The sequence below is a fragment of the Pipistrellus hanaki genome (genome assembly GCF_964339955.1).
Source record: "Pipistrellus hanaki genome assembly, chromosome: 3".
Classification (NCBI taxonomy): Eukaryota; Metazoa; Chordata; class Mammalia; order Chiroptera; family Vespertilionidae; genus Pipistrellus; species Pipistrellus hanaki.
Window position 1 is genome coordinate 162868402 of NC_140505.1, and position 23161 is coordinate 162891562.

Here is a 23161-nt window from a genome sequence, read left to right on the forward strand (position 1 = left end):
ACATGAAGACTTCATGAAAGGTTTTAACAACTTCAGTAACATACAAATTCACAGAGATCCTTAAAGGAATTAAAAGGAAGCCTTACCTGGCTGTATATATGAATTCAATTATTAGTAAGATGTTCTAATGATCATTGATAACAGCTTTTGATATAAAAATACCAAATTAATTGTAAAACTGAAAGGCGGAGTCTTTTTGAAAACAATATAGACTTCCATCTTGCCATTTAACAAAACACTAAGTGAAATACGATGAAAAATCCAGCAGATAAAGTTTTCTTTATATCTTTAGATTTCTGAGGCCTTCTCTCTTTATTTTCCATATCTGAAGATATTGATATAAAGTATCTACTTAGGGGAGTATAACTTATAAACATTATTGGGCATATATTTTTAAATAACCCATGAACATTCTTCTAGCAGAACAAACTTTGAGTCCTTATCCTTTTGTTCCATCCCTTCCTTATCTTGAGAAATATATATATGTATATTTTAATATAATAATCAGGGAGCCAGTATTAGCAAGCAAAAATTTAGCTTAATGAGGTTGAAATAAAAACATATATTAATGTGATTTCACTTTTGCCCTTCTCAAGTTATAGCTTTCTCAAAAATGGTCCAAAGTACCCATCAGTTTGGAAAAAGTTTGGATTAACTCCAGGCAGAATGAAAAAGGAAGAAGGAGATCAGATGTTAATGTTCTCCACAGCATTTATAGAAAGTATTTCTGTCCATGGTAAAAGGTTAACAGGAGTGAGGGAAGAAGGATGTGGTATATCGGATGGAGAATGTGGTTCAGAAAAGGCCACCTCTTTCTGGCAACTCAAGATGGTGGGAAACAGAAAAGCAAAGAGGGAACAGAGTGAATGTGGCAGACCTAGATGCTCCAATTTTCCCCTCTTCTGGAAGGCAGATGGGGAGGAGTGTTAGATAAGGGAATCCTACTAATAAAAGAGTAATATGCAAATTGACCATCACTCCAAGATACAAGATGGCTGCCCCCATGTGGACACAAGATGGCCACTACAAAATGACCAGCAGGGGAAGGCAGTTGTGGGCAGTTAGAGATGACCAGGCCAGCAGAGAAGGGCAGTTGGAGAAGATCAGGCCATTAAGGGAGGGCAGTTGTGGGGGGGACCCAGGTCTGCAGGGGAGGGCACCTGGGGGGGACCAGGCCTGAAGGGAAGGGCAGTTGTGGGCAATCAGGCCAGCAGGGAAGGCAATTAGGGGTGGGGAGGGGACCAAGCCTACAGGGGAGGGCAGTTGGGGGGGCCAGGCTTGCAGGGGAGGGCAGTTGGGGGTGGTCAGGCCAGCAGGGGAGGGCAGTTAGGGGCAATCAGGTCGGCCAGGGAGCATTAGGCGTTGATCAGGCTGGCAGAGGAGTGGTTAGGGGTGATCAGGGTGGCAGGCAGAAGCGGTAAGGGGCAATCACGCAAAGGCAGATGATTGGTTGGAAGCTAGCAGGCCTGGATGTGAGAGGGATGTTCAACTGCAGGATGGGCTAAGGGACACCCCCCACCTCTATGCACGAATTTTGCCCACCAGGCCTCTAGTACAGGATAATGTGAAGGCAGGGGAGCTCTAGGAAAAGCTACTAAATACTAGTATACCTGAGTGAAGGGCTTTCCAAAAGGGGGAGGTCATTTAGATGGGGATAATGGACCTTTGTGTTAAGAGTGGGGATAAGATGAGGTCAAATAAGAGTCACAGGTAAACCTCAGGGGGTCTATGGTGCCTGTAAGAGCACACATCACCAAGGGAGTGTCAGTGAGCCCTGGTTAAGCTGGGAGAATACCAGTCACTCATTCCCCTAGCTGTAATAAGTAGCTTCAGCCTCAAAAGTGCTTTTGATTTGGATATCAGAGTTCAAATCACCAGGCCAAAGAATCTGTTTCTTTACTGATTCTGTGTATTCAGATATCCTCTTAGGAAGAGAGTATGTCAGTAGGACATCTGAATGACTAAACATTACTTTTTTCAAAAGTGACTGTACACTTCTAAGAGGACTATTTAAATTACTGAAATGACGAATTTTTTTTTGTCATCAATGGAAGGTTTTTCCTCTTCATTAATTACAAGGTAGGAGGTCATGAGGAAAAGTGTGATATATTAGTGGCATTTTTCTTTGCAGCTAAGTTGTATAATGAGTTATATTTATGGCCTTGCTATACTTATATGTCTTGGCCATGTTTCACTTTGAAAAACAGAGTGATCTAAGCTGATTTCTACACAGGATGAGGTGACTCAAGAATGAATGTCAGTGTCTGTTATTTCTCTCCTTGGATGGACTCTGTATCAGTAGTCATCATGGCCTTAATTCTGAGGCATATGGGGGAGAATGAAGTCAGAACACTTGGTTTAAGTATAAGTATGAGGAGAAGTATCAAGCAAAAATGCATAGGGAGAATGGACTTTTAGCTGTCCAACTGAGGCTGATATAATATACACTGAGAGGCCATTCAAGGAGGAAAGGATGCTTGGCACCATTCGCTGGGCTCTCTGTGTGTTTGATAGTCACTAACGTACTTTCTGGCAATGGACTGCACATAAAATCTTTTGAGATATGGTAAGCATGGGGGAGAGAATAAATTTCCGTAGAGTTCTGTAAATAGCAAATGTGAAGAGGAGGAAGATGATTAGTGGAATTAAGATGAGAAGAGTGTTGGTCGTCTCCCAGGAAACTGTTCATTCAGGGCTAAGTACCTCTGAATTGAAGAATTTACCAGAATCCAGAAATGCTAAGCAACTATTACACTATTTGTTTTGAATTTAAGAAGAAAATTAGCTCTTAAAAATTGTTGAGGTGTGAATAACACTTTTTTTACAGCAGTGAGAAGGCATTGTGAATACAGCACAGATGCAATAGAAATTCTGTCTGCAGAAGGGAGCATGGCAAAGCTTCTACTGGGAAAAAAATTTAACTTTTATATTTGTGACATTTTTTATAGGCTTGAAAGCAAGTTTATGTGCTTGAAAATGTCGACATTTATGTTTATTTGTAGACATTTTTGGTGCACCCATCACTGATATTTCTGCATTTAATCCCCATTGGTTCTTCTGAAATCAATTTCTAGAAACCACGAAGACATAGGAAGCTTTTAATTCTGCATATTTTCAAGTCTTGTGAGTGTCAGAAAAAATAAAGTCATAACTGCTCATTACAATTTCACACAGCTAGATATGGGTAATTCAAAATGTAATAAATGGCAGATTCAATACCAAATATTTATAGGCAAAGGCATTCTGTGAAAAAGTGACCTATTTGCTATGAGCTGGAAATATCTGTATCCGGTGAATTGGGTTAGAATCTCTGTAACTTGTGGCAATGAGCTCAGTGGGAGTCAGAGCATCTCCCAATTGCCCCAATGATAGATTGCTGATGTCGTATAAAGAACTGGACTTCTTTTAATTGTTCAACAAGGGAGAGAGGCAGATTTTTCTGAATTTCATGATATGGTCTTTTGGAAATATAGTTACAAATGCTTATTGAAGTTGTGCTTTCTGACGTGATATATCATCGGCCATAAATTTGACACTTTTCCTCAAGAAAACACCATCTAATATCAGTCCCAATGGCATTCCTTAAAGATGACCACCATCTAAGATCACTTACATATAAAATGTTTACCAGTGGTAAATGACATATGACAAAACAACATGGAGTCAGTATTTTTACTCTTATGACTATTTAGAAAAAGATTAGTTTAAAATATAATAATGTCTTAAACATTCTTATATATTTAACATGTATTGATTGCCTATCATATGCAAAGTAGTATGGTAGGTGATTAAAGGGAATCAAATAGATTGAATTTTTTTCAGTGAATAACTGGAAATGTTATTCTACAAACATGCTAGATCTTACAAGCACTGCAGTTGAAACTTTAAATAAATTCACTCATGAAAAGGAAGGTCACATGCACAGCTCCTAGTAAGAAAGTAATGAAAGTTCTAACCCACAAATCAGATTTTTGAAATATCTGCTACAGCAGTAGGAGTTATTTTAAAACAAAACTGTGTTTTTACAGACTTCTGAAATTTTATTTTCACTCTAAATCTCATGTAGGAATTGATTTTTTCACAATTCAATTTAGTAAACAAATCTTTAATGATTGCATATTCATGAGGTACTATGTTAGGTGGTAGATGTTACAAAGATAAATCTACTTCCTTTCCTCATATATGTAGATATAGACTATAGCATCAAAACAAATAAAGGAGCAGGTCACACACACACACACACACACACACACACACACACACACCAGGTCAGAACTAATCTAACAAAGGCAATTTTAAAGATTTATGATGATTTTTCTGATAATATTGACTAAATGTGGGAACTAAAAACTGATAAAGAATTTTCTTAACATATTTATATTACCAAATATTTTTAAAGCAATAGGGGCAGAAAAAATCTTTATAACACTACTAAAATAACAATACAATTATTAATTTTTCAATTTGATTTTAAAGCAAGTCTTGCCATGTGAAAAGTAACTAAGCTGATTTATTTAAAAACATTTTCCTTAATGGCATCATGCAATTAACTATCAAACATCCCAAGTATTATTAGTTTTAAATAGTTATGATTAAATCATCAGGTAATTTGCTCCAATAGAATATCTGAGCTCATAGTTGGCTTACTTTTCTGAAAATATAATTGTAAAGTTGCAAATGTTTTTTCTTGGCAAAAAAAGGCCAGTAAACCAGTAAGTTACATTGTGCAATTTTACTTCAGCCAGAATTCCTTGATTTATTTTGTTTCTAGAAGAAAGAATTTAGCTAAATAATTTTGAAGTACTAAATGCAGAGAAATTGGCTGGTTAGAGAAGGAAAAGCAATTGTAACAGGTTCTGCCAGTAACTTTTCACTGCAAATGATCTAGTGGACAAGTTGAACATGAAACCTCCACTCAAACCCATTTCTACACTTTTTCCACTTCTACACTTTTTTTCCACTAACACTTTCAATAATCATGATTTATACTGAGCTACCTAAATTTTAGGATAAAATGTTCTCTTGATTTTTTTTTCTCATTATGCTACATACTGCAAAATATTTAGTTTCAAGTAAGCTTTTTTATTGAGATGGAAGCTATATTAATCACACGTTATATACTTACTCTTTGGGAAACAATGGAAGAGAAGTCCAAGCCAATATCTCTGCATTGTTGGTTGCACAGTTAATCCCAAACAGTTTTATAGTGAGCATGGATTCCTTTGGAAGTGATTTTATTTCAAGAGGAAAAGTGATCCTTAAAATAAATTCAAAAAGTAGGTTATCAATTACAATGTTATTTTAGCAAGTACTCGAACATGTATGTTTAATCTTGTAAAAATTAAAATATAGCATAAATACAAAGAGTAATGAGACTGTTTACTCAGTTAGTGAGAATTGCAAAAATTATAATTTTTACATGTTAGATGTTTTTGCCAAAATTATGATAACTTGAGTATTTATCCTTTGCAAGCACAGAAGAATGGTTAACATTGTCTTAGAGAACAAGGGGATAACCCGAAATGGGTAAATTGGTCATTAAAATTAGATGGAGATTTAGAAAATAATATTCTAAGAAGAGAAAAGTACATGAACAAAGTTATAGATATACAAATAAATTAAGTGTAGCTGGTAAGTAATGAGTAGCTCTCTATGGCTAGAACAAGAGATGTGATCAAGCTGTGGAAAAGTTATGGATCATGGAATTGGTAAATAGGTGGTTGCCAGAATGTTTAAGAACCTTGTATTCCAGTTTTTCAAGTTTTTTTTTCTCCTAATGACAAAAGGAAATATTTCAATGAGATATTAAAAGTATAGAAAGTTGATAATAATTTTAAATATGAGTTATTCTGAGTTACTATGAGGTCCTAAAATTTTGGAGGTTGATTTTTGGAATACAATTTCTAGGTATGTCAAGGTGAAATAGCTCTAAATTCAGACCCTAGATGAATAGTAGATACAGGCAAAAATAATGAAAAAAAACCCTTAAATTTGGGTATTGAAATCATCAGGATACATAAGAGAATGTCTAGACTCTAGAAGGTTATAAATGATACTAGAGGCCCGCTTCATGAAATCCATGCATTGGGGGGTGGGGGTGGGACAGTTGTCTCTTAGCCCAGCCTGCACCTTCTCTAATCTGGGACCCTTAGAGGGATGTCCGACTGCACTTTTAGGGTAGGGCATAACGGGGTAGTCAGACATTCCTCTCACAATCCAGGACTTCTGGTTCACAACTGCTTGCCTGCTTGCCTTCCTGATTGCCTGATTGCCCCTAACCAGTTCTGCCTGCAAGCCTAATCTATCATCCCCTAACCTTTCCCCTGCCAGCCTGATTGATGCCTATCTGCTCCCCTGCCAGACTGTTTGCCCCTAACTGCCCTCCCTTGCAGACCTGGTTCCTCCCAACTGCCCTCTTCTGCTGGACAACTTGTGTTCACATGGGGTCAGACATCTTTGACCACAGGGGGGCACTCATCTTGTATGTTGGAGTGATGGTCAATCTGCATATTACCCTTTTATTAGATAGGATAGAGGCCTGGTGCATGGGTGGGGGCCAGCTGGCTTGTCCTGAAAGGTGTCCCGGATCAGGGTGGGGGTTCCCTTGGGGCATGGGGTGGCCTGGGTGAGGGGCCATGCCCCCCGGTGACCCAAGCAGAGGCCCTGGTATCTGGGGTTTATTTATCTTCTACAATTAAAACTTTGTAGCCTGGAGCAGAGCCAAGTCAAAGGGCTTGTATGCCTGCATATAAGTATAACCAATGGACACATATAGTAGGGGGTTGATGGCATGTGCTGGGGTCACCAGGTAGAGGTCAATGGGGGAAAAAGAAGACATATGTAATACTAAACAATAAAGAATTTTAAAAAAGAGTTGAACATATGAAAAATAAAAGAAGAAATGACTAGGTTCTATGATAAGAGCCTCAAGATAAGTATGGTCTTTAGAAGAGGTGTATTTATGAAACAAAGAAATTAAATATGTATTTTTCAAAAGACTGAGGTGGGAGAATATGTTTACTAGAAGATGAGAAGGCTAAAGAGAAATAGGAAATTTGGAACGGAGATGGGTAGATAGGGGGAGATCCATGGAAACAGATTCACCAAGGGATGGAAAGAAGAGAAAAGTGAGTAGGAGAGCAAATGAGGCAGCTTAGATTGAGCGATATATCTGATGGCATACGATATGAGGAATATGAACAAAATCTACTGTCCTTGTATTTCCCAGTTGATCTTTGATGTCAACTTGTTTTAAGCAATGGGTAATTATTAGAGGACTAGAGTCCTGGTGCACAAAATTCATGCACGGTGGGGGTGGGGAGTGGGTAAGGGGTCCCTCAGCCCAGCTTGTACCCGCTTTCAATCTTGGACCTCTGGGTCCTAACTGCTTACATGCCTGCCTGCCTGCCCCAACCCCTCTGCCTGCCTGCTTCATCACCCCTAATCCCTCTGCTTACCTGCCTAATCGCTCCTAACCATTCTGCCTGCATGTCTGATTGCCCTTAACCATCTCTGCCATGGCCCCTGCTATGGTGGCTTCATCTAGAATGACATCCTGAAGATCGTTCAACTGTCCAGTCCAATTAGCATATTATGCTTTTATTATTATAGATTGACTAGAGCCCGATGAATGAAGATTTGTGCAAGAATAGGCTTTCCTTCCCCTGGCTACCAGCACTACCTTCACTCTGGCCTGGAGCCATCTTTCTGCCTTTGCTCTGGCCAGAGCTGCCTCCCACCTCTCATTTTGTTGTGTCAATTTGCATATTCCCTCCTTATTGGCTATGGGGGCCTCCATCTTTGTTGTGGAGTTACAGTCAATTTTGCATAATTCTGTCTTTATTGGATAGGATGATGGCCAAAGCCTATTATCCAATTGGAAATTGCTGGCTGAGGTTGGCCCAGCTGAGGCCTCAGATATTATTAAGCATCCTCTTGCACTAAGAATTGGCTGTCTAATCAGGGTACTAGGCAGCAGTCCTTAATCAAAGTGTCAAATAAGACATTGGTAACCCCCTTTTGTGAGTGGTTGGCAGCATCCAACCTCAGGAATAAGGAGAAATTAATTTAGCCCAGTGACCATGGCTAATGTTGTGGATGTACACATCCCTTTCTCCAAGATGCTATTCCCAGAAATGAAAAGGTCCAGATCTAGGGTGGTGACATAACAGCAAAGAAGAGGAAAGACAGAAAGAACTATTTTAGAGGTAAAATGGATAATTAATATTTGACTGACAGCATATTAGTGGGACAGGACAATGAAGAATTAAAGATGAGTTCTAGGCTTCTAGATTATATTCTAGTGGATGCCTTTAACTGAAATATGTAATTTAGGACATGATGTCATTAAATTAAGAATAAATCTGAGATGTCAATATGTAAACTGTGTGTGGAGAGGATGAGTCAGAGATTTGGACCTGGATACAACTGCATTTAAATAGTGGCTCCATGACCAATAAGATGTTCTTCCTTGAGCAATGAATTTAATCTTTTTAAGCCTGGCTTTTCCTTACCCATAATATGGAATGAAAATTGCAAAACACTTTATGTGGAAAAGGGTAGGTTGTATACCAGCATTATATTTATTATTCAATCAGTAGGGTAAATAAATTATATTATTAAAGATTAATAAAATTTATATTACTAAAAATTAAATTGTTAAATGTTTAGATAGCTAAAATTGAAAGTATTTATTTCATATTCCTTAATGCTCAAAATATTTATTTAAGATAATATTAGCATATTTATAAACCTAAAAGAAGCTCTGAAAATCAATACAAGATGTTAATGATCCTGTGGAATGCACAGTAATTTCCTGAATGTTCTCTCTTTTACTTGTAATTGGCTTTCTATTCAGGTTTCATATTTCTGTGTAAGAATGGAAGCTATAAATTCACTTTATTCTTCAGATAATCTAGAATGTTCTTTTTTCCTATTGAGTCTGGCTTCTTCATGTATAACTTCACATATTAGTGAGCTTTTTATATTAAAAATGACAAAAATTTGATAGGTTACAGTGGATAGTTACTGCCAATCTCCATTCTGTCATCTTTTATTAATGAAAATAAATTCTTCTGGGGCAAGAATACACGCTTCCTAAATAGTTATTTATTTCTTGAATACACATGGATTTTTAAAGCCAGAATAATCTCACATTCACTGGGAAATCTTTTCTTGCAACTTCTACATGGCTATTGAAAAATCAAAGGAATGAACTTTTGGACAAAGAAAGGAAGAAAAATACTTTAAGGGGCAACTCGATAAGTGAAGTCAGATTTCAGATTGCTTTTTTTTTTTTTTTTTTTTTATCCAAGCAGCTGGCACTGACCTTGAGGTTTAACCATATATTTTCCTTACTCTACTACTGAAAAATGAGTGAACATTAAATTTTCCTTAAACAATTTTTCTTCTATAAGAGATACTTTTCCTAAAGTCCCAGTAAATTTTTAATAGTGAAATAGGAGATTTAAAAAGTCACATATTTTAGAACTCTCCTTTAATACTGACATATAACAATAGGCCATTGTAAGGACTTTGACTTTTGTCTGAGTGAAACAGGAAGTCAATTCAGGATTTTTAAACATGACCTGACTTACATTTTAGAAAAGGTCATTTTAGCTGCTGTGTAAAAAGGATTATCAAGGTACATGGGAAGCAGGGAGACCATTATTGGGCTACTGTGGTAATAGAGGAGAGAGATGATGATGGTTGAGACCAAGGAAAATGATGAGAAGTAATTTCCTAGAAACGTCTTGAGAGAGCCAATAGGATTTCCTGCACACAGTGTCCGAGAGCAGGAGATTGAGGTTAAGGATTTGACCCAAATAACTGGAACTGAAAATGATCACCCACAGTGGCCATCTATGGGTGGATAAAGTTTAGAATATAAGACCGACAGTTCAGTATTATACACGTTGCATATGTAAATGTAGAGTTTGTGACTGATGCCTGGGTTAGTGATATAAATTTGGAAGTTGTTGGTGTACAGATGGCATTTAAAGCTATGTGACTATAAGAGCAAATAAAAGATAGAGAATAGCAACAACAGAGAAGAGGCTCAAGGGCTAAGACCATTAGCACAGTGTCTGGGAGAAGAAAACAAGATGGAGAAGATATGTCTAATGAGGGAGGAGGAAAGCTGAAGAATGTAGGAGACAAGTGTGGAGCATATTTAAATATGGAGGGTGAGATCAACAGTGACAACTATTCCTAGTACATGTGTAAGATGAAGACGGAGAAACAAACATTAGATTTAACTATGCAGGTCACTGGTGCCTCTAATGGCAATTTCAGATGAGCAGAGGTGATGAAAGCCTGATTGGAATATGTTTTAGAGCAGAGAAAAAAAATGGAAGAAAGTGAATATAGACAACTCTTTGGAAGAGTTTTACTACAAAGCAGAGAAAAGAAAGGGGTGGTGGCTGCTGGTGGGAGAATGAAGTAGATTAGCAATTTTCAATCAGCGTGGCATAAGAATTTTTAAAACATGCAATGCCTGACTCTAGTCTGGGGCACTGACTTCTTTTCCTTTAGATTGTAAAAATAAATAAATAAATAAATAAATAAATAAATAAATAAATAGTAACAGCCAACACAACAATAGCTGTACAGCATGAATGCCCTATCTCAAAGCATACATAAAAGTATAGGTCATATAAAAGAGTTGCATCTTATTGGTTATATGGCATAATAAGCTTGCATCTGATTGGTTCATTCTTTGTACCAGAAATCCTTATATGTACATATAGGCACTTGATTTTTTTAAAAGTCACTATGGAGCAAAAAGGGTAGGAAATTACCTTATTATATATATATATATATATATATATATATATATATATATATATATATATATATATATATTTTTTTTTTTTTTTTTTTGTCAAATCTTCAAAAACTGTAATGTATTTTTTGGTGTACCACAGAATTTTAGTTTATATGTGCTGGATGCCATGAGATGAAAAGGCTAAAAAATTCTGGATTAGAGTTTTTTAACAAGTATGTTTTTATTGATTTCAAAGAGGAAGAGATATAAGAACATCAATTGAAAGAGAGAATCATTGATTCGATACCTCCTGAATGCCCCACACTGAGAATAGAGCCCGCACCTGGGCATATGTCCTGATCTGGAATTGAACCATGACTTCCTGATTTATAGGTCTATGCTCAACCACTGACTCAAACTGGCCAAGCTTTTTAATTTAGGATATGATAACTATTTTAGAATAAATACTCTGCCTAAGATTTTATTTGTTGTAAGAAACAGTTCGGAAATCACTATAAAACATTAACTTTGGAGACAGAGTGGGCAATTTATTGATTGTGGAACTTGGGGAAAGTTAATTAATAATTATAAACATCAATACGCTGATCTGCAAAATGGATATGACAATACCTGCTATATATTTTTGTTTTTAAGTAGAGATGAGATAATATATTTGGGGGTTATACTATGATGGTTAAAATATAATAGGTAGTCAAAAATTCTATGCCACATATTATTAAACAATATAATTTTTGTCTGTAGATTTATAGTACAATAATGAAATGTACAATTGATTATAGTATAATGGCACATGTTAATAAAATATATAAAGAATGCTACAGGCACTAGAAAATGGTAAATAACTATTTTTTATGAAAATTATATAAAACAAAAATAATTTGGGGTTGAAGTAACTAACTATTAGAGAAATCAAATAAGTTATCCCAGGAAATAGAACAATTGTGCAGTCTTGAAGGAAGAGAAGAAACATATATCAAAGTACTTATTCCAACAACACTAATTATCTTTAATTTATTTTGATTTTTTTCTTTGAAATTTACTTTAGAATTAGGTTTTTCTCTTAAATTGTTTAAATGATGGAACATAACTGTCATATGAAAATGAATGATTTTTGAAACAACCAGTAATAAGTTTTAATCAGTTAAGAAGACAAATTTTAGTAATTGAGCTTGATAACATTTTTGGGGAGTCTCTTATTACACAAAATTCATTCATTTGCCCAGATACACTTACTGGCCTCTTATTCTGTCTGGTGCTGTTAAAGATACAATAGCATATTTTAAAATAAAATTAAAAAACAAAAGTAACAAAAGATCTTATTATCTAGCAGATACAAACAGCTATATAAACAAATGCATTCAGTAGAGGACCATGAAGGAGTAGTTTGAGGTTTGACTAATTGAAAAATATAAAAAGATGACCACTTTTTGGAATGATACAGGGAAGGGTTTATAGAGAAGGTATTAAAGTCCTTGAGAATGCCTAATTGTTTTTTATTAGGCGTTCTCAAGGACAGTGGGGGCAAATGAAGGACCCCTAGCAGAGGTGAAATTTCTCAGTTCATATTTAGGGTAAGTAGATCAGATAGGGAGTGACTGGGTACAGGGGCAAGAGTAGAGCTAACTCCAGAGATGAAGATTCAGAGACAGGCAGGGGAAAAACCACAGAGGGCCTTGTGTGCTAGGCTAAATAACTTGTATTTTACCTTATGGGAATTGGAAACATCTACAGAATGTTACAACCGGAAGTGACTCTGCAATGGAATGGGATTTTATAATTGAAGGTCAAGCATCTGGTCAAAGTAATTAAGACTTAACCAAAGCAGGCGAGACAAGGGTATCACAGTCCTAGAATAAGGAAGATTTGCTTTGGGATTGAACAACCAGGGTGTATGTAAGAACTGAAGCTCACATGCTATGTCTGAGGACATGTCTGCATTGATTGAGATAACACTAAGAGTGAGATAAAAGGTATCATCTAATAGCATCGTAGGACTTCTAGAAATCGTGCCAATTATCGTTAGGAAAGTACAATTTTGGGAATCAAATGATCTCTCGAGAAAGCCAGACTTTCAGAAAGGTCTGATGGAGAGTGAACTGAGGCATTTTCTTCTACTTGAAATGGGAAGAAAATTGACTCTGAATGAGCAATGGATACCTGAAAAAATGACCGAATGATAAAGGGTAAGTGTAATGGGAACAGCAGGAAAAAAAATCAGTAACCATGAAAAGAGTCATAGATGGTAGTTTATGAGTCCCCTGAGATTCTAATTAAAATGAGGGCTTGAGCTGAGGGAAACAGAGGAGAAGAGGCAGGCCAGGATAATGTCAAGAAGGCACTTGTCTTTATTGATAAAATAAAGTTTTATAAAATGGGGAAGTAGGAGCCAGCCATCCCAAATTAGGTGGCATTCTATACAATGCACAGGTAATTACTGTCAAAATACTTGATTGTTTAAACAAATTTGTACCAATTGGCTTTTGTGGGGAAATGAATATTACATATGTTATTTGGTAATTTCTTTCTTCTCTGTTATATCTGGAATCTATCTCCCTCCAACTCCAAATAGGAGGTACTCCTTTTATCCACAGTCTGTGAATGGTTAATAATCCTCCCTTTTCCAATTTCCTTCTTTGATCAGTTAGATAATGTGGATTGGACACTTGTCTAGGTTTTTAAATGGACTTTTACTCTGTTGAGTTGAACAATCAGTTATCTGTTAGCCCTAGCTTATGTATCACATCACCTAATCAAATCAACTGGCAACATTTCTTTTTAAATCACATGCTTCACTTAAACAAAAATAAACAAACCTCTGATATTTATTAGATAAGTAATCCTGCCAGAGAAAAGATTAAACTTACGTTTCATCCCAGTTGACCAAGAAAAAGAACAATTTTTTCACTGGAATATTTCTGTAGTTTCTCACTTGGAACAGCTTCTTTCCAGCATAAGTAAGCCAACAGGAAAACGAAAATGCTTTATAGCTAAAAAGAAACAACGTTGATTCAATAAGCTGAAAACTATCCAGAAACAAATTTTCTATGTGGGTCAATTATAGTTATAGTTAAACGTCAAATGGTAAAGTGCTATTTGTTTGCATGAAGTTTGATTTAAAAATGACTTTAAGAATTTATGTTGAATGATGTCAGCAAGAAAGTAGAATAAGAAACCCCAGATTCTCCTTCCCCAATGGAGACACTGATTGAAAAGTAATACATGGATCATTCCCTTTGAGAACAATCCAGAAAAAAGTTAAGAGGCTCCTGCACCACAGGAAAGTTCAACCACATAGAAATCAGTAAGAAAATTCATGGTATTTATTTTCCAGAGGCCCTCCTCCAAGCAAATCAGAAGGAAGCTCCCACCTCCTGGCCTTCCCTTGGGATGGAAAAGAGAAGATTGCAACATATATCCAGCACTCAGACATTTTGGTATCTACCCAAGTGACTGGTTACTATTCAAGTGCTGAATAGGAATGGGTGCCAGTGTGGGGCCTCTGAAAACAAACACTTGTGAATAACCAGTTGGTCAAGCAAAAGAAAAGTGACCCACCAATGTAAAAGAGAGATCTCATAAGTTTATCAGCAGATTTCTCTGGAGAAACCTTACAGGTCAAAAGGGAGTGGGCTGATATATTCCAAGTTCTAAAAGAAAAACTGTAAATCAAGAATATTCTATCTGGCAAAACTGTTTTCTTAACAACTTTAATTGCCTTAATCAGCATGATCATATAAATTTAACATAAGGAATTAAAAAATATTACTCTAACTATGTTATTCAAGAAAATACTACATGATAGATTCAACCTAAATTCTGGTGATGCTCCATGCATAATTGTGGTTAATTTCTATTGGAATTAAAGTAACTTTGGCTAATTTCCACCTTATCAAGATACTGATCTCACAAACTGTCACAACTTGATGGGGATTAGAGTGAATTTTTTTCCTATTTTTAATTACTCTCCTCTTCCTGTACGTGTGATATTTCTCTCTCTCTCTCTCTCTCTCTCTCTCTCTCTCTCTCTCTCTCTCTCCCCCCCCTCTCTCTCCCATCTCTCTCTCTTTCTCCCTTTCTCTCTCTCTTCTATGAATTGGCTTTAGTCATTTAGATTCAAACTTAAAAACAAAATTTTAAGATAGGATGAGCATTTTCCATTTCCATAACAATATATTGAGCACATGCAGTCATTTTTAATACAGAGAATGGGAGAAGACTCGAGGGAAAAGGAGTTACTAATTAAGGAAAAAGGCTTTTAAAATGATTTTAAGAATAAGCATAGATATATTCTAATTACATTTAAAATTTTCTGAAATATTTGCCCTTGCCAATAAGAACAAGAAAAATTATGCTGTAATTAGAAGCTATGTAAATATTAATGAACACTTTTGTGAAAAATTCACCACCACTCACCCGTGCACCCAGGTCTCTGGAATATTGTGAGCTGCATATACTGTGAAGCTAAGGTGGGGATGGAGCCCAGGATCCACACAGGAAACAACAGCAGGTATAGGTAGAGGCTTGAAGTCTGTATAAAAGCTGTTGCAGTAGACTTCAATCAGCTGGTAAATGGATGTGGACAGTTCAGTTGTCACTTTTTCTATCAAGCCTGGGGGGGAAATGATAGAAATTAGATAATCTGTGAAGGGCAATATTTATAACTCTGAAATGTTTTATAATAAAATTTAAGTAAAATTTAATTAAAATATGACCCTCCTCCAACTGAAGCCAATTAGCCATCTGGCCCTCCATACGCAGCCTGGGTTAGGTGCTGATAGTATTGATAATCAATGGGCTTTCATATATTCAGCTGCAGAAATTTCAGAAGCACAACATTTAACACAAATCAGAGTTGTTAATTATTAATTTGGGATTCTGTCATTTGCAATCGTTTTTAAGTTATCTTTTGGAATTCACACACACAAAAAAAAGGGTCATGTTTGCTACATGGCCTATAAGTTCTTCTAACGAATTTCATCTAAAAGTTACTCATAATAAATTTGATTATGCTATGGCATTTACCATTCACTAAACACTAAACACATAGCATACCTTGCCCTCCTATGAATAGAGAATGGTATTAGTACATGGCTAGAAGCTGAAATAAGCTCGAAATGAATGATTTATGATGTTTACTACATCTAGTCAAAATCAAAATGAAGTTTTACTGGACTTGTATCTCTGATTATTTAAAGGGCATTTATCGATTTTTCCTAAAAGTGACCTGAAGTGTCATGAAGGAAGAAAAATAGAAAGAAAGAAAAAAAAAGACTAAGAACAGAGGCTAGCAGTTCAATGACAGCATGTGAAAAGAGTCACCTAATTAAGGAATGCAAGGTAAGCTTTCTGAGAATGACTTTTTCTCCTGATAAACTCTCTTTGCTGGAAAAATTCCTGCCTGAGAGGAAGGAAGTAAAAGGGTCTGACGAAATGTACCAGGTAGAACTGGTGGCCTTCAATCCACGTCAGGAAAGATGGCACCATTCCATTGGAGACGCTTCTGAGGGCGGGAACAGCATCCTCGGGTTCGGTGTCAAACCCCTTAATGGGCCAGGGAGCAGCATTCACTGCTGGCTTTTTGCAGGCAGCAATGACTGGCCCCAGGATTAGAATCTTCAAAGTACACACTACTTGCAATTACTTTGTTTTGATATTCAACTATAGTAGTATTTTAAAAATTAAATGAAGAAGAAACTCCAATGTAAATGCCCACACATCATTTTTTACCCAAATGACAACAATCTTCAGCAAATAGTCAAGTGACAAAAGGGATTTAAGAAACGAAAAGAAAGTATGAAGCAGTGAAATGTGAAGAATGTCTAGCTTTCCTCTTCCTCCTCCTTGGAGAATAAAATAGGGACGGGACCGACGCTGGTCCCCTTGCCTGGGGCGACAGAATCTAGAAGGGGGCAGGAGTCACATGGCTAGCTTGGTCAGGATCAAAGAACTCTCAGTGGGGGTCTGCCCCCGGTCCCATCTGCCAGGCCTCACCCAGTCCTGGAATCAGGCCTTCTTAAACCCCCTGTCTCATCCCAGTAGATGAGACTATGGCAGAAAACCATGCGGAAAAATCAGTCTGATCTCAACTGAATGTTTCCTTTCTCCATCCCCGGTCAAATAATAAGTATCAAAATGCTGCATTTTAGATGTTTCTCTCCTGCCAGCGCCTACTGAAAAAATGAGGTGTAATTACAGCAGGGCCCGGGGAAGGAAGACAAAGGGGCAGGGTCCTTCTTAGTGGGCGAAGCAGGGTATCTTGTCAGACATCACAACCACGTGTCCCTGAGGGTACTGAGTGCCCCTGAGCCACCAGGTGGGCAAACGCTGCACAATTCGAGGGAGAGGAGAGACAACCTTTAAGGGGAACTGGCGCAGCACAATGGGATGGAGTTAGTGGTTGAGGTTGATGTGGCAGAGGAAGACTTTGTAACCATCCTCCTGCTGCTCATGAGCCCTGATTAATTTAAGAGCCAGATCTCATTAATTCAAGAGCCAGTAGTTCCAAAATTTGGTTTCAAGATCTGGGCCCCTTTTGGTACCACTGTACAGCCTCCAGCTTCCATTCAGACCTGGGATGAGGTGGCATGAGGCAGGTGCTTTCCCTCAGCTGCCTGGCGGGTGTTTGCTGATGATGTGGGTGATTTCTGTGGCTCCCGACATGGAGGAAGGAATGGTTTCATTAAACGTCAATCCCGAGTTTCCAAGTTGGAGACTCAGTGGGTCAGGATGCAGTCCTTTTCCAGGAAAGTGTCCAAGTGGTGGTGGGAGTGCCCGATGAGGAAGATGGGCGGCATGGCCTTGCTTGGCAGTGGTCCAGCCTGGACACCAGTTCTTATCCAGATCCCAGGGGTTGGGCAGGGACAGTGGTCAGCAAACACCCTTGTGGACAGCAGTGTGCCAATGCACAGGCGTTTGGATACTCAGGAGAGAGGTCAGCTTCAGCGTGGACTTCTTCCCACATCCTGCCCCTCAGTAGCTCTGTCCATAACTAAACGTTTTATGTTGTTCAACTGGTGCTGTTATTCACTTAGCTATTTTGTAATTTTCTAGAAAATTTATTTGATGGCCACATTTTACTTATTTGCTATCTTTTTAAAATTGTGCCCTTTAAAAGTTTTAAAATTGTGCCATTTGAAATAGCGAGTGAGGACAAGCTTGGTGATAGAGCTCTAATTAAAATCCTCTGAGAAATCAGCAGTAGCAATTAATGAGACAGAGCAAGACGGCAGCATAAAATAGCCCCAAAAGGAGCATCATCACACTCAGGAGACCGACCCACAGGGATTCTACTGAACAACAGGCCGTAAATAATCACACACTCATAGAAGCATCTTGTGTCCTGGTGCCTGGCTTGTACTGTTGGTGCTCTGAGGCAGAAGCACAGACTCCCTGTTAATAATCCCCCAAGTTGTGCAAATAAACACACACACAAAACAGATCATAAAGTGAGGTCAGAGATCTCATTAATTCAAGAGCCAGCATATATTATATTTGGGGGACTCATAATTATTTCAATATTTATTCAAACTCTACTCTTTGCTTTTTGGGCAATATATACAGCCTTTGGTTATAATTTGCTTCTTCCAGGCAGTACAGAGATGTGTGTCTATGCATTATGCTTTACTTCCAAATGCATTTCATGAAGAATGCATTTCAAAGATCATTAGACATGTATTAAGCACCAAAGATACTGGGCTTGATGGCAAAAGATGGAGGGATAATGTTTATTACCCCTGATTTTACTTTGGGAAAAAATGTTCTAGTATAATGAAATAAAGAAACAATGACAATACTTATGCAATTAAACACATTAATTAGAATCTATGATGATTTAGTATATAGAATGTAAGTCTCTGGGAGCATTCCTGTGCAGTTTTATGGGATATTACATTCCAAATTCCCAAGACATCCCTATGAGTGAAGGGATTTTATTCCAACATTCCAAATAGAAAGGAAGAAAGGACTAGCTCCATGTTGGCAGCCCCCAGGCTTGCTCACTCCACATTCTATCACTTAGCCTTTTGTTAGTATTATTGTTGGGGAGGGCCACCTCACCACCTCCCCTCCCTCTGTGGTGTTATGCAGTTTTATGAATGCCTGGAACAGCAATTTTCCCACTAGCATAGGTCTTTTTCTCTCTGTCCTTGTCATCCCATTCTCCTCTGTGATGGGAAGTGGCAGTTCTTCAAATATAATTGAATGTCTTCTTCTGAGCAGTGAGAATTAGAGTTGAAAGGATGTCACTTTGTACATAACTTCCTACTGACAATGATTAAGAGTATGGAGGACAGGTCACAGTTCATATTTGCATTTCCCTATCACTTCTGAATCCTAGGGTGCTAGCTGAGCATATGTGAGTTTGTTGTCTTGAAGATACTGAGTGTTCATTTGCTAAATACCATCTGCCTGTGTGAAGAACAACCCTGGCCACACCCTGCACATTAAATATTATTACATCTTTAATGCTTCTAAGGAAAACTGAGGATCAAAGAGTTTAATTATCTAAGATCATAAAGTCAGAAAGTGGCAGAGTTGAAATTCAAAACCAGTTCTGCCCGATTCCAAAGTCTTTCCTCTACTAGTTCATCCTCTGTGAAGGCAAAGTCCTCCTGAGGCTTGCAGTTCTAGGGCTTCTCAGAGCCTCTGGAAACACTATATCCCAGAACCAAATTCTCCGATGGTCATGATAGATTGGTCTTTCAAACAGAGCTTAATTTTAAATTTTAAATCAGTGAGTTTAAAGAAAGACACCTGATACTTTCCTGACATTTTTACACCAAAATAGGATTCACTAAAGAACATTTTACAGTTTCTTAAAATGGTCATAAGGGTATTTTTCAGTAAGCCTATCATTTTTATAGATCTCTTGTTTTTTACTATATTAAAAAAAAAGTCAGGTTAAAAATTTAGAGAGTGTGGATAGTTATTCACTCTCTGAATAATAGCTTCATCAATAAAAATAGTTTTAGCATTGCATTTTCCCTCAAAAACAATTTGTGTATGTTTGTGTTACCATATATTTGGATACATTTTTTTTAATTTGTTTATTTTTGGCTCTATAACTTAAAAAGAAGCACATTTGGGTACATGCATGTTTTACCTTTTGTTGAAGTCTCTGAATTTTGAAGAAAACTCTAAAAAAGAAAAATAGGTGCAAGGCATACTTATTATTCAGAAAACAAATTTACAAAACAGTTAAACTAATAATATCCAAAATCTAAACACTGAAATTTCTCTGAAATGATAAAAAGACATAGTGTTTCTTGGTGTCATAAATAAATGTTGCTTATTAAACAGGAAATCTAAATTACAATATGAACAAAAGCCTAAATTCTTGTAATGAACAATCTAGATTATTTGAGTTTTTAAAGAGAAATTTCCAGAATAGGCTCAACCTTTTTAGTATGATTAGAACAGTTCTCCATTGCCTATGCTCAATCCCCCTCCACAGCAGTGACCAATCTTTTGATATAAATGGATTTCTAATTCTTTCTCTTTGATGTATTCAATTCTCATTATTAACAGTCATTCAGATGCAAGCATTGGGCTGCCCCAAAAGAGTGCTGAATGAAAGTGCACAAAATCATCCAAATTCACTATGTAGTTTCATTTCTTTCTTTTTTAGCAGATTAAAAAATGATAAGAAAACACGAGATAATATCTTTAAAAACCTATCTGAAATTATTTATTTTGTTGTCATTTACGTTTACATTCATTATTGTGGTGGTTTTGTTTATTCCTCTATTTATTGGTTTGTTTTTGTTATTTTTGTTGAAGGCCTAGATTATTTTAGTGGTTTATGATTTATTGGTTATAACTTCATTATCATAAACTATATAAGGTGATTCATAAATTCACTAAAAATAAGATTTCCAATCCAAAAGCAAATTTATTTGTTTAATAAGGTCTATGTTAAATGACACTAAATTTTTTAAATGTTGCTTTGGAAAGTTTGTTTTTAAGTAAATCCAATGAATGAAAAGCCTGATTTCTCAAACAAATAAATTAGGGAATAATTGTTTTCATATAACAAGAAATTTGCTATAGGATTCCTTTAGAGAGAAAATACTCCTATCATGTTTAAAATGTAATTTGATTTATATATGACTCATTTAAAAGCATTATTCACATGAACCTTTTCAGCAGCATTTTGCTTGGGTAAAATATTTCATGTGAGCTTAGTTCCAGCCATTAGTCTTAATAATTCCACATAAGATCTTTATCCCATTCCTGTGTGTGAGACTATAGAAGATGTTAGCCTGACTTAATTGGAATTCAATTTATTCAGAAATAAAAACTTGTATTTTAAAATCACCATGACATCCACCTACAGAGCAATGTGTAAGACCATATTTTTCACTTTATGGTTCATTTATTATATGAGCATTTAGTGAAAATATATTACGTGGGATTCTGGAATATAATTTTGACAGATGGAAAATTGTTTCCAGTGCTGAGTGGGAGCATGAACTAGAGTACACCTGCCTTTGCGATATGATTCTTCATCTTGCCCAAACTTACATTTAATAAAAACCTAATTACTTCCCTGAGTGGCAGGGAAATAGTCTCTTACAAGTTGACCAAAAAGTGTAGCTACAAGAAAAGAAAGCTTCTCAAGTTTGACTGAGTTGGTAGAAGACTCATCTGTGTCAGTATTTCTTTAGTCTTGGCTCGTGGTGGCTGGATAGACTGATTACTTTGGCATTGTAAACTGAACTTGGTTAACACACACATTCTGTAAAAATGTGCTTACTATTGTGCCAATCTTCCTATGTAGGTGGGTTAATAGTTAAGGTAGAATGGGAAAATATATGAACAAAAAAATCTGAATGAAGGTGATATAAAATAAGGAGGCTTTTAGAGTGTGCCTAAAGTAAGTAGAATCTGTTTATTGGAAGATATCAAACTATTGATTTTGGTCATTGATATATCGAACTATTGATTTTGGTCACTGATAAATGTCAACTCTTTTCTTCATTTCTATGCATCAGTAATCACATATAATTTTGTGTTCAAAAAGTATATAAGACATGTGAAATGTGAATGAGCTTTCCTTGAGAATGGGAATTGCTTATAGTTTTCCTAGGAAATACTCAATTTTTCCTTGAAGGATAATTTTGGCTTCAGATACTAGTATATTGACAGTTTGATATGTCAGAGAAAATTGTCATTTGTATTCTTTTAGGAAGTTTCAGAAAATGGATGTTTTAAAGGTAAAGCTTTTTATCTAGTAATATTGCAACATCATTTGAAATGCTTCCTTCTAAAATTAGATTTTCCTCATTCTTTGATCAGTCCTTGGTTTCAGCTGATGAACTGGGAGCTGGACATAAAAATGGATGAACAACCGAGTGTTTTTAACAGATGGGAAGACACGTGTTCACATTCAGGCATCTGGTCTCCTCCTCTGGCAAAGGCTCACACGTGTCATGAGGCTGGCTGGAATCGATGGCCCTGAGGTAATGGGGACATATGTGGTGCTTGTGTGAATTAACACCATCCTGGCCACATGGGGAAAATTCTCAAAAACTTCCACCAGCACCATCCCCACTACCTCCAGTAACAATGACTCTCAATCAAGACACTATTTTCAGGATGATCACTATTATTATTTTACATGAATTTAATTATTAATTACCCGCATTTTTCTAATACTTAGATAATATAACAAATTAATAATATTTTTAATACTCGAAAGAACTCTGCAAATTCTTTTTTTTCAGTTTTAGAGATGATTAAAACTAAACATCAGCTAAATGAATGAATTTTCCAAAGGATATACAGTGTTAGATCTTGAATTTAAGTCATGTTTGCATAACACTAAGATCTTTGTATTTTATTATCCACTTTAGGCATTCAAAATGTCTCCAATACATGATAATCTAAAAGAAACTAATTGTTTGTTGAAAGTAAATTTTCACTACCTTGTTATCATGATTAACTTTAGTTAGTGAAAGCTTCTTTTAACATTATACAATTCCTAAGTTTTTGAGTTTATCAAGATATTTATTTTCAAAATATATTGGTGCTAGGTTTTTCAAGACTATAGTATAATTTTCCCACTCTGACACAGAATAGAAAAATATGATTGGATTATATGAACTCACATCAGATTTCTTACCTTGTTACATTTGTAAAAACCATGGATCTTAATATCTATACACAAACAATTTTGAAGACTAGGAAATACTCAATTTCTTCTTGAAAGATAATTTTGGCTTCATTTTTTTCCATAATTGGAAAATGTAAGAGTAGATATTTCCAAACTAAGAAACACTTAAGGAAATAAATGCATGTCTATCTGAAACATTTAAGTTTGGGATTTATTGATTATAGTGTTTAAATGTTGATTTCTTCATTGCTTTGTGCTTTTAG

At 36.4% G+C, this 23161-nt stretch overlaps 1 protein-coding gene across 1 annotated transcript in view; it reads right to left on the reverse strand.

Annotated features, from left to right (window-relative positions):
• PIK3C2G (phosphatidylinositol-4-phosphate 3-kinase catalytic subunit type 2 gamma) overlaps positions 1 to 23161 on the reverse strand; it is a gene marked incomplete at its 3' end in the record, with an annotated part of 306003 nt that overhangs the window by 185056 nt on the left and 97786 nt on the right. Inside the window, exons 11-14 of the mRNA XM_084877162.1 lie at positions 19887 to 19920; positions 15200 to 15395; positions 13651 to 13773; positions 5126 to 5257 (exon numbers count right to left, since the gene is read on the reverse strand). Coding sequence (XP_084733288.1) covers positions 5126 to 5257; positions 13651 to 13773; positions 15200 to 15395; positions 19887 to 19920 — 485 coding nt within the window. The remainder of the gene's footprint in view (positions 1 to 5125; positions 5258 to 13650; positions 13774 to 15199; positions 15396 to 19886; positions 19921 to 23161) is intronic.